The sequence below is a fragment of the Euprymna scolopes genome, chromosome 44 (genome assembly GCF_053919585.1).
Source record: "Euprymna scolopes isolate OS-2025 chromosome 44, ASM5391958v1, whole genome shotgun sequence".
In the NCBI taxonomy this organism is placed as follows: Eukaryota; Metazoa; Mollusca; class Cephalopoda; order Sepiida; family Sepiolidae; genus Euprymna; species Euprymna scolopes.
The window spans coordinates 42977370-42993557 of record NC_136525.1 but is presented as its reverse complement, the minus strand read 5'-3'; the positions used below and the strand labels follow the sequence as shown (position 1 = coordinate 42993557).

The following is a 16188-nucleotide window of genomic DNA, read 5'->3' as shown; positions in this document are numbered from 1 at the left end:
CATAATCTGCATAAATTTAAATATTATATTTAAGCATATCTTACAACCGGGCAATGCCGGGTGGCTTGCTGATTTCCAGACTTTTTTCATATTGGCACTTCTATTGATAGTACACACATGAAACTCTAGTTCCCTTCGAAGTAATCTTTGGTTGTAATGCACTTGTACAATTCCAACAACTTGTGGAAGACCCCCATGGAAGTCCTCTTGTGTGAGCCTGTCAGGAATCCTCGTCACAGCCTCTTACATCTCCTCAATTGTCTGTTTCCTTGAGCTTAGGGAATAACCAAAAGTCACAGGGAGCAAGGTCTGGAGTATAGGGAGGGTGAGGAACTGTTTTGATGCCCATCTTGGTCCAATAGTTTGTGACAAGGATGGAGTTGTGGACTGATGCATTCACGCAAATCTTCCGCATCCTCAATTCCTTGCAAATAATTTTGTGTACAGTTCCCACACTGACATTAAACTGTGTACTTATTGTCTCTATAGACACACGACTGTCCTTATCCATAAAATTCTTTATTTGGCCAATTAACTCTGTTGTTCTGACTTTCTTACTCCTTCCACCATACCTCTCATTATCACTCACCGACTCCCTGCCTTCCTTGAATCTCTTATGCAACTCAGAAACTGATGCTTAATTCATGCAAGATGATCAAAAAACAGTCTGAAGCATTCCATACATTTCTGTGGCATTTTTTTCCAATTTTGAAACAAAATTTTAAATGCATATCGTGCTTCTGACGTGTCCTCATGTCCTGATTGCATTTTTGAAATTCACCAGCTGTGACAATCCGGCTTTAGTAAAGTGTATTCTAATTCATATTGTAGCTGCTCATTTGAACCTGAAATTATAAAAATTGGTCAGTCATCTCATAAGATACTGAATTTTCAAGAATCTACAACAATTTTAAATGCCTTTACAAAAAAAGTCTGGAGACTTATGGAAAGCACAATTGGTATACACATCTAGTAATATAATGATAAAAAAATAAAACATGAAACCATTTTTAATGCCTATACTTTATATCGAGCTTATGTTTTATAGAATTCAATTTTTTCTTCTTTTCCCAGAAACACAAATAAAATAATTTTCCTTGCATGAAGGATATGAGTGCAGCACAGGTAACATTTTTTTTTTACTTTTTTATATATTTTTTTCACTTTTTTAAAAATTTTCACTTTTTTAAAAAAATTTCACTTTTTTTTAATATTTTTTTCATTTTTTTATATATTTTATTTTCACTTTTTTTATATTTTTTCACTTTCTTTTTCACTTTTTTAATATTTTTTTCACTTTTTTTAATATTTTTTTCACTTTTTAAAAAAATTTTTTTCACTTTTTAAAAAAAAATTTTTTTCACTTTTTTAAAAAAATTTTTTCACTTTTTTAGAAAAATTTTTTCACTTTTTTAGAAAATTTTTTTCACTTTTTTAAAAATTTTTTTTCACTTTTTTAAAAATTTTTTTGACTTTTTTAAAAAATTTTTTCACTTTTTAAAAATTTTGACTTTTTAAAAAAAATTTTTCACTTTTTAAAAAAATTTTTTCACCTTTTTAAAACATTTTCACTTTTTAAAAAAATTTTTTCGCTTTTTTATATATTTTTTTCATTTTATATATTTTTCATTTTTGATATATTTTTTCACTTTTTTTATATTTTTTTCACCTTCTTTTTAACTTTTTTTTAATATTTTTTTTTCACTTTTTAAATATTTTTTTCACTTTTTTTAAATATTTTTTTCACTTTCTTTTTACTTTTGTTTTTCACTTTTTTCACTTTTCTTTTAACTTTTTTGATGAGTTTATTACAAAATGACACCAGTATTCAGTGTCCTGCTAACCATTTTACTATGCGTTCTCGTTTACTTTTTTAAAACTTTAAAACTAAAACTTAAAAAAAAAAAAAATGAACATTTACAAAATTGCAACCCTGATTCCCAATTTTTTTTTTTTTTTTTGTTGTCTCAAAATTCAAATTCAAAAATAAGACTCTAATTTGATATATATATATATGAATTTAAAATTTAACTGCTGAAAAGACCAGGCAAATGCAAAATTGATTTTAATAAGTATATCTATTTATTAAATTAACTTGCAATTTGTTTTTTGTTTCTTTTAAAATTTTTGAATAGTAAAATATTCTACAGGAAATATTGTTTTCTGAGTTTTTTTTTTACTGTCATGGTAGAAGAGGCAACTGCTATCTCGGACATTTAAATCTCATTCAGCCTCAGTTCTAAACTGTTTTCTACAGAAATGTTCATAAGCGTATATTTACTGCATGTTATTAATTTTTTTGTCCCACGACAAAAAGAGGGTGGATCTGTAAATTCACTCTTGTCCGTTCGTCTATCCGCACTTTTCTCAATAACTACACCTTGGAATTTTTGCACAAACATTAAACATGATATGAGTAAAAAATAACAATGGATTCTCTGGGAAAACTCCGGTTGCTCCCTAGGGGTGCCTTTTAGGTTAAAATGGCTAAAATTGACACTTTTGTGCTTATTAAAAAAAAAAAAAAATGATGCCTTGGATTTTTATAAAAGTTTCTAAAAAGTTGTAAATAACTGATTTCTATTTAATTTTGTTTGTTTGTCTATACTTCACAATAACTCTTGAGTGTACCCCAGGGGCTCTACTCCATTTTGGGGACTATTTTACCATATTTGTCCAAAATTTTCTGTGTATGTCTATTTAGCAGTTTTGCATGGTGCTGAACTCAAATTTAAATATGTTAAGGCTTTGGGAACTTTTAAGGCTAAATGGGGGGGGGGGGGTCAAATGATGGCCTTAATTTTTTTTTTTTTTTTTTTTTTTTTTGCATGGTGCAGAACTATATTTACATGTTAAGGCCTAAAACTGCACCATTTGTTCATTTTCACCAGAATTTGACGTTCCTTCGGGATTTTTAGGGCTAAATGGGGGGAGGGGGACAAATGCTGAACTTAGTCATTTTTTTTTTATGCGTCATTCACTGTGCTTCACTTGTTTTTTCTAGTACTATCCAGAGAAATATCAGTATTATCAAAACATATTTCTTGATTCAATATATTTCTCAGTCTGCAGAATTTCCATGGGTCCTGCTAGCTTTCAGTATTCAAAAAATTTTAAGAACTTGTGAGTTGGCTTAGCTAGGGACCAAGAAGCCTCGATCAGTGTCCAACTCGAACATCTTGTCCGTTGCCAACTGTGATTGGATCCCAACTCTTTCTCTCGTGATGACAGAAAGAAAGAAAGGAGAGAGACGAATAGATACAATCAAAGATTAAAAATAAAAAGACTGAAATCTTATTGTTTTACAAATCTTGGTGTCGGTAAATTAGGCTTGACCTTTTGCACCTGTCTACCTCAATTGCTTTTCTTATGTATTTGCTGCGACCGGTTGTTCCAAAATGCGCTTTTCAGTCTGTGTTACATTTACTTTTGTCACTGATCCAAGATATATATATATATATATGTGTCATCCATATACAGTACTGTTTCGCTGTTTCACAGCTCATCAGTGCGGCTAGACAAGCAACTACCTCAAGTCAGGATCGAAACCCGATCGCCCAAACGAGAGTTGGAGCTTCTAACCATTGCGCTATACCTGTGTGTGTGTGTGTGTGTGTGTGTGTGTGTGTGTATATATATATATATATATATATATATATATATATATATATACTAGCATTTCAGCCCAGTGTTACCCGGGTGTTTGGAGGTGTATGTTGAGCAAAAAAAATAAAAAACAAAGTGGTAGTAGGAAGGCAGGCTCGAACCCGTACCACGGAGGAGGAAAAGAACGGGGGGGGGGGACATGACGTCTTTGCTGTTACGATCACCACCAAACCGGAAGTGAGGTAGGTTTAAATAAAGGCTAGACAATCGAAAAGAGGGGATATACATACTTTTGAAAATATTGGCGAAAAAAGTGACCCCTTCCTGTAGAAAAGTGCCCAGTTGAGGGTGAAGAAATGAATGTTTTTGGCCAATTTTTCGGTATTTGTCGTCTGAAGGGTCGAGCTTCAAAACGATACTGATCTTGTGAAAATTCGTCGCCTCTGTCGAAGGTTTTAGGCAGACAGGCAAACATACATACATTTATATATTGGTAGCTAAAATTTTCGACCCAAACCAATTAAAAAGCTTGCCCTATCTCTGAATACCATTATGTAAAATTTCAAATGTTTAGACCAGAAATTGTCTAAGTAGTTTGGTAGAGACTGCAGAGGTCAAACTTTTTTTAAACTTTGACACCTATTATGACCCCTTAACATTTTTTGTTTTGGGCTCAAATCAAATTATTAAGTTAGATCCATGTCCAAGGAACCTATATCTAAAATTTCAAGTGTTTATACCCAAGATTGGCAGAGGAGTTTCGTAGAGTTCTCAAAAGTCAAATCGCTGAACTTTGACCCCTTAACAGCCAAATATTTGGTCAAAAACGGATTACAAAGATTTTTCCCAGATCTCCATACCTTGTATATCAAATTTCGAGTCTGTAGACTGAAAATTGACAGTTATTGTGTAGAGAAATGTACACGGACAGACACTTTCACTTTTATAGATATATAGATATACACTCTGACAGCGAGTAAAACACAACACAGCTGATCTATAAAATAATACTTTGTTTTTGTTTTTCACACACTGACAATCAGTTTTGGATTTAAAATTATTACTAGTGTTTTGACATCTCTGAAGGCATGTGGGGTGAGTGTGGATATAAGCGATAAAGAAATGTTAAGCTTGCTTTCTTTCTGACTGACCCACTTTCTCTTTGTGACAATTTATATAAAAATTCTTTTTCCATTGGAATGTTAATATTTCCTATTCTCTATTGTTAAATATTTCCTTTGCCCGATATCCTCTTACATATTTCTGGTCAAATTATGCATTCCAATAAATAGACAATGGTAGAAAGTCCCGCATTCCTCATGGAATTCATCTGCGTGTGTGCAAGCTAAATGGTTTTCTTCCCAGAGTCGTCTACCCAATATCTAACACTTTCACATGGCTGAGATTTTATAAATATCTGTGATTCTGAACCACTGATGTGGGTTGACAGTTCCAAACAAAGACAGCACTGACTTAATATTATTTGGCTCCTGTCGAGGACAAAGAAATACAGGTAGAAGTTTTTAAACAGTCTCCTCTAGAAGATGTCATTCAGTAGACGGAGCTTCTGTCCAACCCTGAAAAACACTCTGGTAGCATTTTTTTCTTTTAGTCCTATATACAAGAGTTGTTCCAAAAGTAAAGCTTCCTATTTTTTTTTTTTTTCCTCAAAAACTTAGGTGTTCAAGAGCTATGAAGACGGACATGGTATAATTTAAAAAAAAAACAAAAAAAAAACTTCAGTCACCAAAATTCTCAAATTCTCAATACACTTTTGCCAGCCTCTTTTGATGCCTCAGTTGTAAATGTCTGGAGCGTGCTTTGTCACTCGCATCTCTGTTGCCATTCTAAAATCAACAAACCCATCTAATTGTGTTGACATCAACTGTATTGGCTCTGTAAACATTCAACAGGCACCGGTGAATGTTGATAGATTCAATTTTTTCTGCATGAAGTCTCACACCTTCAGTACCTGTAACAGAGCGATGAAACTTTCAGGTTATGAATGCATAAGTTCAGTCATCATAACAGGTCAATTTGCAATCTGCTCTAATCAATTTAAGTGGAATAAAAAAAAATAGGAGGCATTACTCTTGGAACGTCCCTCGTGGTCTTTGGACAGGAACATAACATTTTATTCCTCTCACTACTTCTCTTATTGTGTTTTATTTGCCCTTCCTCCCACTGTCTAAAACATTCATGTAAAGATGAAATGTGTACGGGAACAATTCTAGAAAAAAATGATTCTCTCTCTCTCTCTCTCCTACATCTTATAAACTAGGTATGGGCAAAATGAATGCTGACGCTCAAAATTTATAAACATTTTGACCCCTCCCTTTACTTAAAAATTCACCAAAAATCAGGAAATTAACCAATTTTAATAAAATTTTCAGTATTTATCAAATAATGATCGCGGAATATAATGAACTAATTATTTTTATTTAAATCTTAGTGGAAATGTATTATTTTGTTTAAACAAAACATACCTTTACTAAAGTTATGATTTTCAGTAGTAAATAAAAAACGCAAAATTTATTTTTGCTTTTTTTATATAAATAAAGCATCGTAATTTGTAACAATAAAATCAAATAATTTTCACAGGAACATTACAAAAAAGCCCCTAAAGTCTGTATTAATGAATTCGATATAACTCAAAGAAAAATGAATTTTTCGAACTACCGATATTACCATTGAATTAAGCATTGCTTATTTAATATTTTCACACAAAAAAAAAATAATGGCAAAAAATATTTCTACTTTTTTTTTTAAATTACAGATGGCCAGCAACATTGAATAACCCTAAACAAAAAAAATCAAATTAGTGGTCGGTGTTCTGTTATAGCGAAAGGTAATATTTACCTTTTTAATTTATTTTAATAAATATTACTTTAAATACTGTTTTTAATTTGAAATCTTGTCTTTACGTTCTTTCCTTTCGCTCAAGATTTCTTGAAATTTGCCCCTTCCCCCCTTCAATAAACCTTTTTGTGCCAACGCCGGCGGTGGGGAAGAGGGTATTCCAGTTACATGTGGTATATTTAGTCTTTTTTGGTGTTTTTTCGTTATTGGAAAACAAGATTGCTGCCATTAAAAATGATAGATTATGTTCGATACTGCATGTCTTCAAATATGGATAACTGCATGTTTGCGCAAAAAATAAATGCGATTTTCGTCCTCAGCATACCCTAAAACCTATAAAAGTCCACAAATTAAAGGTGAATGCCGAGGGGTCGGTAAACTAAAAATTTACCAAAAAATTAATAGACCAGTGAATAGTGATTTGTTTTGTAATTTTTGCAATAAAAAAGTCTAATTAAATGGTGTGTGTGTCTTTTTACGTGTTTGAGTCTAGGGGTATTTAACATACAACATATATTAAGAGTTTAAAGAAAAAAAAATATTTATTGTACACTAGCATGGTTATCCGGTGTTGCCCGGGTGGAGAGAGGTAAGAAAAAAAAGTTTTGGTAGGAAGGTAGGCTTTAAAACAAATATTAAAACGAACAAAAACAAAAAAAAAAACTAGCAAATAAGTTTTTTGTAGGTGTGTGTGTTGGTGGATTGGGAGTGATCCAAACCCTACCTTAAACTTCTTTTGAAAAATCGGAAAAATAAGAAAAAAAAAAACAACAAACATGATGTAAAAAGAATAAAATAAAAAAATAAAATAAAAAGTTTTGGTAGGTAGGTAGGATAGAACCCGGAACATTGAGGTGAAAAACTTGGTAAGTTACCCTCTCGCCCATGAAAGGAAAGTAACTGAAAACAATTTCAGTTTAACATTCATAAATGGCAGGTGCGCGGCGAATCTAATTAGGTCAAAGGAAATGAAATTCCACACTTAATTTTAACTGCAGGACAGTTCTTTTGAGTTTGTTTTTTACCCAACTTTGTCTGGTCTTGTTTCCCCATGTTGGGGAAAAACCAGCTCTCCCTTTATTAGGGGAGTGTCCAAATGAAAGCAATTGTCTGATATGACGGTAAAAACCGACATTGACCAAACGCCCATTTGCTTTGTGGACGCTTTCGGCTCATAGGCCAAGAATCACACCTTATTTGCACATCAGTTTCGCTTTTATACAAAAAAGCTGAATTAACACGAGACGGGCTGAAATATTAAGAATTGTGTAAAAGTTGATATAAATAAATCTAGCCACGACGCATGTTCACTATTCGTACATATTATGATCTACACAGTATATAAGAAGTTCTAAGCGATAATTACCCCCAAGCCTTTTTTGGACATACAAAAACTTGTGCGCATTTTGCCTTTTATAGACAAGCGGGGGTGCCCGACGTTAGCCATGTGCTTGGTGTGTGTGTTGGGGGGGGGGTGATTAAATCAAAACTAAATAATAAGCGAAGTAATAACACTGTTTAAATATTAAAAAAAAAAAAACAATGTTAAACTTGTTAAAAACAATCGGAAAAATAAAAACAAAAAAAAACATCGAAAAAGTTTTGGGAGGAAGGTAAGCTCGAACCCGAATGCTTGAGGTTAATAGTCTGATGACTTAGCATGATGCTACGAAAGCAAGGAATTTAGAACGGTTAAAAATAAATGTTTAAAAACGCAGGTGGTTGAACATCAACGTATGGTTTTCTAGGTCAAACATCAGGCAGTAGTAGTAGTAGTAGTAGTAGAGAAATAAATTTACAGTGCAAATTTTGTAACATAAAAGTCGCTGAAATAAAAGATATTTACGGTGTCGTTTCGTAGATATTATAATCTAAGGAGTATATAAAAAGTTCTAAGACGTAGTAATCTCTCTCCCCTCCCCCCGAGAACTCTCCCCAAAAAGCCTTTGCTGGACATACAAAAAAATGCACACACACACACTAACACACATTTTGCCTTTTATATATATACTAGCGAGGGGTACCCGGCATTGCCCGGGTGTTTGGGGGGGGGGGTAAAAAAAAGTAAGTATGAGGATCGAACCCGAACCCTTGAGGCAAAGTTGTGAAAAAAAAAACATGCGACATTAACCATTGCCCCACCGCGACATGTTTACGGAAACACGTTTGAATTTATTTAATTAGTTGGATTTAGCAGGTGCTCGTTTTAATGAGTTAATGAGGTCAGTTTGACTGCGGGATTTCATTTACTGCTGAACGCTTTTTTCCTCGCCCCCAAGAGGAAAAAGACTAACCCGCATGCTTCAAGCGACAAATGTTGTATATTTATCTTCCCGAAATGGAGCAAATTAAATAAACAGGCGAGCTTCGTTGTTAACTGTGAGATATTACGATTTCTATGTGATATAAAAAGTTTATAAAGTTGTGAACCGACCGACCGCTTCTCTGAAAGAAGTCTTTTGTAGACATACAGAAAAAGCGAACACACATACATACATACATGATGATTGCAACGTCTTGTCAGACGAGTGCCACTCCCTCAGACATTTAAAATCCATGAGCCCAAATGCCTGAGGGAGTATCTATACAAAGATGATGTTTCAGAGTCTTAGCTTTGTCTCTCTCTCGGTTCAAAATGTTGAGATCCAGCAACAAGCAAGAGCAAGGTAGCCAGCAACAAATTAAACTGCAGACCAGCTTAATGCGGCTACTGGTCTCCCGCTTTATGTTTTTTTTTAAATTAGAGATTTGCTTCTCCTAGAAAGGTTGCCTTCACCACGGCTTACGGGAGCCCTCTCCACCCCAATACACATATACACACACACAAATATACACGGTGCTAGTTGGCCGTTGACCCAGAAAAAGAGTTCATTTGCCCTTTGGAAGGTCTTGTTTTTAATCCTCCAGGGAGACTAGCCGCCCTCCTCACCAAACAAGTCTGGCAGGGGAACCAGTTTAGTCGCCGGTGACCCAACCATGAGGCAGGTAGTACTGGGTTACATGGTACCAGTAGCATATGACATGACCTGACACAAACATACATACATTTTCGCTTTTATATTTATAGATATAAAGAAGACCAACATGGGTACCCGGCGTTTCCATGGTGTGGAGAGATGGTATAGTAAGACTACTGAGCAACCAAGTCCTAAAAAAAAAAAAAGTTTCAATTAAAATAGCAGCGAATCCTGTGCGGGCAAAAAAAAAAAAAAAATATAGCCACAGCAGCCAGATTCAAACCTGTAACGCGAAAGAGGAAATAGAGGTGAAAAAAAGCTAACGCGTTAGCCGTCTCGGCCACTGCACACTTGTGACGTCACAGGTCTTCAAAATAACGTGTTCTGAATGTACGTTGAGATCGCTAGGCGTGAGTGACTTGCAAAAGCGTTGACGCAAAAACTGACTCCTCCTTACAAAAAACAACCCAGTTGGTCAGCATAGAATTAATCTTTTTGGCCAATTTTTAGGTATTTATTATCCAAGAGATCGATCTTTCTAACGATACCAATTTTGTCATGATCTGATGTGTCTGTCAAAAGTTTTGGGAGTGCCCCCCCCACACACACACACATTTTGCCTTTTCATATATTAGAAGATAATTCATTGAAAGTTGTTTATAAGAGCCAATGTTTTTTTGTTTATCATATTAGAAAATAGTTCAGTGATAAAGTTTACTTCAATGAATTAGATTTAACAGATTGGCAGACGATAATGTTTATGAGTTTTGTGTTTGTCTGTGTGTTCGTTAATGGTTGTGTCCGTGTGAGTGGAGAAAGGTGTTGTCGATGGGAGCTGCCAGCGACACCAATCCGTAGTCTTGAGTCAACTTGGATCTACTGGTACTGAAGAAAAAATCTGGCTTCTAAAGGATTTAGGTAGCTCCCAGAGAAACCATTTCAAATAAATTCATAGTTTTCTGGTTAGTATAAAATATAATTATTTGTTTTTTTTTTGTTTGTTTTTTTTTATTATTCAGGATAGTGCATGCGCAGACAATATGCGTATAAACACGTTTATGCATTTGGATTTTGTACGTCGATGTGTAAATCTCGACTACATATACAATTTTTGTTTGCAACACGTATTGTGTTATGTTGATTAAAAATAGTCTCTTTAAAATCTCTCAATCCAAACAATAAAAAATATTGAAGTATGTATGGAAATATTTCTTTCACAATTTTTTTAAAAACATTTACGTCACGTCAATTATAAAGAACTATAATTTGCTTTCCGTGATAATTAAAGTGCTTGTTTCGTTTTAGTGACTCCATTCCATTTTTACAGAGGGCAGTGATTTTGGTCTCGATTTTGTAAACATTTGACTCGATTCTTGTAGCAAATTCATAGTTAAAAGGTTTCTTTCTTCCATGAATAAAATAGATTTTTACTCGAAATTGTTCCTCAATTTAAAATATTAAAAATAAAAATTAAAAACAATAATATAAACATAATAATTAAAGGCCATTTTTGTTGCCTATACAATTTTTTTTTTTTTTTTTTTTTTTTTTTTATCGCAGTCTACACGCTAGCAGTATTGGTTTAACAATCAATGATAGATAAGCCCTTTGTGTTGGCGCTTTATCAGCCTCCATTTTCGCATATGGCGATTACGTTTTAAAACTAGTTTTCGTTGCGGCATTTCGTGTGTACCATGAAACTTAAAGTATCGGTTACCATAAAAAGTCACAATACTGAGCCCTCCGGGGCCCAGGCGACAAGACTCTTTTACTACCTAACATCATTTTGTAGTTTTAGAGGTTTTCGGAAGTTGCTGACAACTAATCTTCTATTCAAACACGTCGCAAATTTATCGTTTGTATGGTATTAACCTCGGGATCCTGGGACTATTTTGCGCCATTTCACTGATTTCGTTAACGATACGCGCGTGCGTGCGGCAGTGTTTTTTTTTTTTTTTTTTTTAACATGTGTTCGCGTGCGCACGCGCGTAATAAAGTGACTTGTCGGAGGAATCTTTAGCGGACATTTGATATAACGAGAAAGTTTTCAAAAAAAAAAAAAAAAAAAAAAAAAGGTGGTTCATTATTATAGATTATAGTTAGATTTTTTTTTTTTTTTTTTTTTTTTTTAATAAGCAGTTTTTTAGTTTTATCATCCGACATTTACAATTTCTAAATTAACAGGAAAATTGGTGCATGTCCAGATTAGCACTTGTGGCGATAAACAAAAATAAAGAAAAATCTTTATCGTGTGCCTACTTGTCACGGAATGAAGATGGCTGTCAAACCGAGTTTTCATTTCAATGCCGTCGCCTTTTTTTGTTATCGAAAAACAGTGAAATTTTATTTTCTTGAATAATAAAAAAAATAAATAAAAAACCTACTCGACGAGAACACGATTGTTTTTGTTGTAATAATTATTTTTTATTAAAATATATTCAATTGTCCAAAAGGTACACGATAAAGGTTTTTCTTTATTTTTGTTTATCGCCACAAGTGCTAATCTGGACTTGCACCAATTTTCCTATTATTATAATTTAGAAATTCAATTAATGTTACCTTGCGCTACAACAGAACCCCGATCACTGTAATTTGTTTTTCTTAGGAGTATTCGAGTTCGCTGACAATGAATAATAAAACCCACCACAAATTTACGGTTTGCCTGGTATGAACCCCTGGACCTTGGAACTATTTTGCGCCATTTCACCGCCTTCGATAGTGTTTTTCTTACATGATACGTTCGCGTGCGAACGGGCGTAGTGTAGTGTCTTATCACATCGCGGAGGAATCTTTAAGCGGCCATTTAAAATAAGGAAGTCCCCCCCTCCCCCCAAAAATGTGGTTCATTTTTATTTTTTTTGTCTTACGTAGTGTTTAATGCTTTTTGATTGATCTAAAAAATAGTTTTCACGAGCGGTTTACAAAAGCATAAGCACCAAACATGTTTTTTGTTCTTTTTTGGGAAGGGGGGGATATTCAATTGTAAAATTTGTGTAGTTAAACAGATGCTTCTACTGTTTAATTAACCGTTTTTCCGTGACTAACACGCCGACATTTACCGAGTAGAATACCATTTATTATTTCACAAAAATTCTGTTTACATTGTACTGTACTTTTCACCTAACAATGTATGGTTTTCATAAAAATCATTCATCTTTAAAAAAAAAAAAAAAAAAAAAAAGTTTACTGCCAATTTTCTTTAAAAAACAAAATAAGTTTTCTTTAAAAATATGTACTTTCACCTAACAATTTACGGCTAAAAAAACTTACTGTTTAAAAAAATAGCAGCTAAAAAATAATAAAAGTAAATAAACAATACAAATGCAACTTTTTTTTGAAAAAGACAAATTCAGTAAATTTGCAGTAGTTTTTTAATTTTTTAAATTAAAAAAAAAAAAAAAAAATTATTGTATTTCTATTTTTCAATTTTGTTTGTTTTGAATTTCGTCTGCGGCTGTTACTTTGCTCGGGTTAATCCCGTGACTGCCGGGCAAGCACAAACCATAATTGACGGAAAATCCCGAGGATCCAGGCCATACTCTTCAAGAGTATTATTTTTTATTTTTTTAAATTATTTTTATTTATTACTACTTATGTATTACCAGCGAGTTTTTACAATAAAACATGTTATAAATTTACTATTTTTAAAAAAAGCTTTTTGCCGAAAATCCATTTAACACTAAATAATTAAGTAAATGTTGAGATTGGCGTCGGGGACATATTCTTCGAAAAGACAATTTTTATTTTTATTCTTTATTTTATAACATGACATGTTTGCTTGTTAGCTAATGACCTCGTTATGCCGCCATTTTGGAAAAATAGCGATAATACAAACATATTTGTTCATTTGAAATGCGTTTTGTTTTTTCTTTTCTTTTTTACTTACGACGTGCCCCTGCCCCAGCGTAGTATAAACGTCTCCAACCATCCCATGTTTAAAACGGCTTTCGTAATAAACACCCTCCCCCAACCTCCCCATGTTAAGAACGGCTTTCGAGGTTAGGGGTGTTTATTCCGAAAGCCGTTCTTAACATAGGGAAGTTGGGGTGTTTATAATACGCTGGGACACATCGTAAAAATTTACTAAAAAATGAATCGCTTTTGCGAACAATCTGGCCCCGACGCAAATCTAGACGTTTACCAGATAATTTACGTGACTGAAATACCTCATGAAAAAATATAATAAAATTCATGAAAATAAACATAAAAAGGTGGTGCATGGTGCAATGCAGAAGAATAGACGACTCGAAGTTCACAACATACGGTGTAATATAAAAAAAAATCGGGTAAATTTATACAAACACCGTGACAGCGAATTAACCCTAACCCTAACCCTAAACCCTAACCCTAACCCTAAAACCTAACCCTAACCCTGTCACGGTGTTTGTATAATAATACCAAAAATCACATTATATTTAATTTATTTATTATTATTTTTTTTTTTTTTTTTTTGCATTGTTTCACTGTTTTAAATTTGCTTTATAGTATTACAAAAAATATATAACTTCATGAAAAAATTTATTTATTTATGTATTTTAGTAAAATAAAATTTTATCTTACACTGTTTGCTGCGGACTTACAGTCACTTTCTTTTTCTCTTTTTGCATTATCCATAAAAAAATCGGTTTGACAATCTTTATATGTATAAAACTAAATATATATATATATATATATTTTTTTTTTTCAATAATTTCTTGTGTGTGTGTGTGTGTGTGTGTGTGTGTGTGTGTGTGTGTGTGTGTGTGTGTGTGTGTGTGTATTTGAAATAAAAAAAAATATATATGTGGCCTCTAATCCGAAAATCCATTCAAAGTAAAATAGTTGAAACCTCTATTCTATGATTGAACCCAATTTTTTTTTTTATCCGTCTCGCAAGGGAGACAACTCTTTCTAGGGAGACTTCCATCAAATAATTACCGAAAGTCACGTACGCACTTTCCACATCTTGAAATAAACAACGAAACGCCGAAATAATTTATTTATTCATTTTTATTTTTGTCCCTTTTTTATTTAATCCTTTCGTTATTATTTGTAAAACGTTATTCCACTAAAAGTATATCCCATTCTTTTTATCAAATGCAAACTTAAAAACAAAAACAAATTTTGCGTTTTTAATAAATGACCTACATTGTTAATAATTTACCTAAAAATCGCCATTTTTATTATGCCGACTAGTTGTATTGATCCGGCGTTGCCCGGGATTTTTTCTTCATTTTTCTTTTTCTTTTTTTCTCATTTTTTCTTTTTGTTTTAAACAAATAATTTTTTTAAAAAAATGGAGTGGGGGATAAATTATTTTGAAGGAAATTCAGTTGGTAAATTAGTTAAAACAAATTTACGTTTAATTTACTAGTATTTAGTGTTTGTTTAAGCATACGGCATCGAACATTCACATCACAATAAATAAACGACTCCATCTTGAATCTTCTTTTAATTTTATTTTTTATAGAAACCTTCTAGGAAACGATAAACAAAATTAGGAAAAAAATCTTACCAGATCCAAAAGTAAAATACAATAGATTAAATTTTCTTGCGTTACATTTCTGCACGATTGGTGAAATTTATTGGATGAGTTTCTACCAGTATTTTGTTTAATTTTCGATTTTTGAACGATAATCAATACTCTTTAGATGACCGCCTAATGTCAGCCATTTTTTTTTCTTGTTCAAACTCTAGATTCAAAACTACTGGTGTTTCAAGTAAATTCTAGATAGGTAGAAGAGTAACATCCTACCTTTGCTAACATCTGTTATATATATATACTAGCAGGCCGCCCGGCATTGCTCAGTCGTAAAATATGCTTAAATATGATATTTTGATTAATGCAGATTTTGTATTTATTATTATACTAGCCTTCGTGCAAAAAAAAAAAAAAAAAAAAAAGTGATAGGCGGGCAGGCTCAAACTCGTAGCACGAAAGAGGAAAAGAATGTGAAAAAAAAAAAAAACATGACGAAGATTTAAGGCTAGTCAATCGAAAAGAGGGGATGACTTTCTAAAAAAGCGACCCCCCCTCCCTGTAGAAAAGTGCCCAGTTGAAGGTGAAAGAATTAATGTTTTTAGCCAATTTTTCGATATTTGTCGTTCGAAGGGTTGAGCTTCAAAACAATACCGATCTTGTCAAAAGTTTTTAGCAGATATACAAGCATACATACATTTTAAACACAGGTGAGATTTATATTATTGACTAGAGGGGGTATCCGGCATTGCCCAGGTGTTTGTAGGTGTGTGTGTGTGTGTGTGTGTGTTCGGAGGAGGGGAGGGGGGTAAAAATGTAAAAAAAAAAAAAAAAAAAAATTGTAAGTAGGTAGAATCGAACCCGGAACGTTGAGGCGAAGTTGGAAAAGAAAGTGTGAAAAAAAACCTGACAACTTACCCACACGCCCATGAAGGGACAGTTCAATTTTAATGATTAAAAAGTTAAATTGACAATTGCGCAATTTTAATGATCATGCCATAGAAGCACCGTAGTGAACATTTATTGTGAAACAGTTTTTCTGGTTTCGTTTCCCAACTTTTTGTTTCGCCAAAATGCCCATATGAATAGCAATTGTCTGATATAAAGAGTTTCCCCCGCATTGATCAAACGTCCATTGCTTTCTGGACGTTCCTGGCTTTCGGGAACCGCACCTTCACTTCAGATCAGTTTTGCTTTTATACAAAAAAGCCGAATCAACACGAGAGGTGCTAAAATAACAAAAATCGTGTAAAATTCTACGTAAATAAATCTAGACATGACACGCGTTCGCAAATCCTAGATATTATT

General features: G+C 33.2%; 1 protein-coding gene across 4 annotated transcripts in view; it reads left to right on the top strand.

Annotated features, from left to right (window-relative positions):
- The window catches only part of LOC145268816 (uncharacterized), a 121657-nt gene that overhangs the window by 15076 nt on the left and 90393 nt on the right, over window positions 1-16188 (top strand). For 3 of the 4 annotated variants that reach the window (XM_080124449.1, XM_080124448.1, XM_080124455.1), the window contains one exon: window positions 1075-1125. In XM_080124449.1, the coding sequence (XP_079980575.1) occupies window positions 1102-1125 (24 nt within the window). In that variant the 5' untranslated portion in view covers window positions 1075-1101. Of the gene's footprint in view, window positions 1-1074; window positions 1126-6382; window positions 6455-16188 lie in introns of all 4 variants that reach the window. The other variant, XM_080124453.1, reaches the window with a different exon arrangement.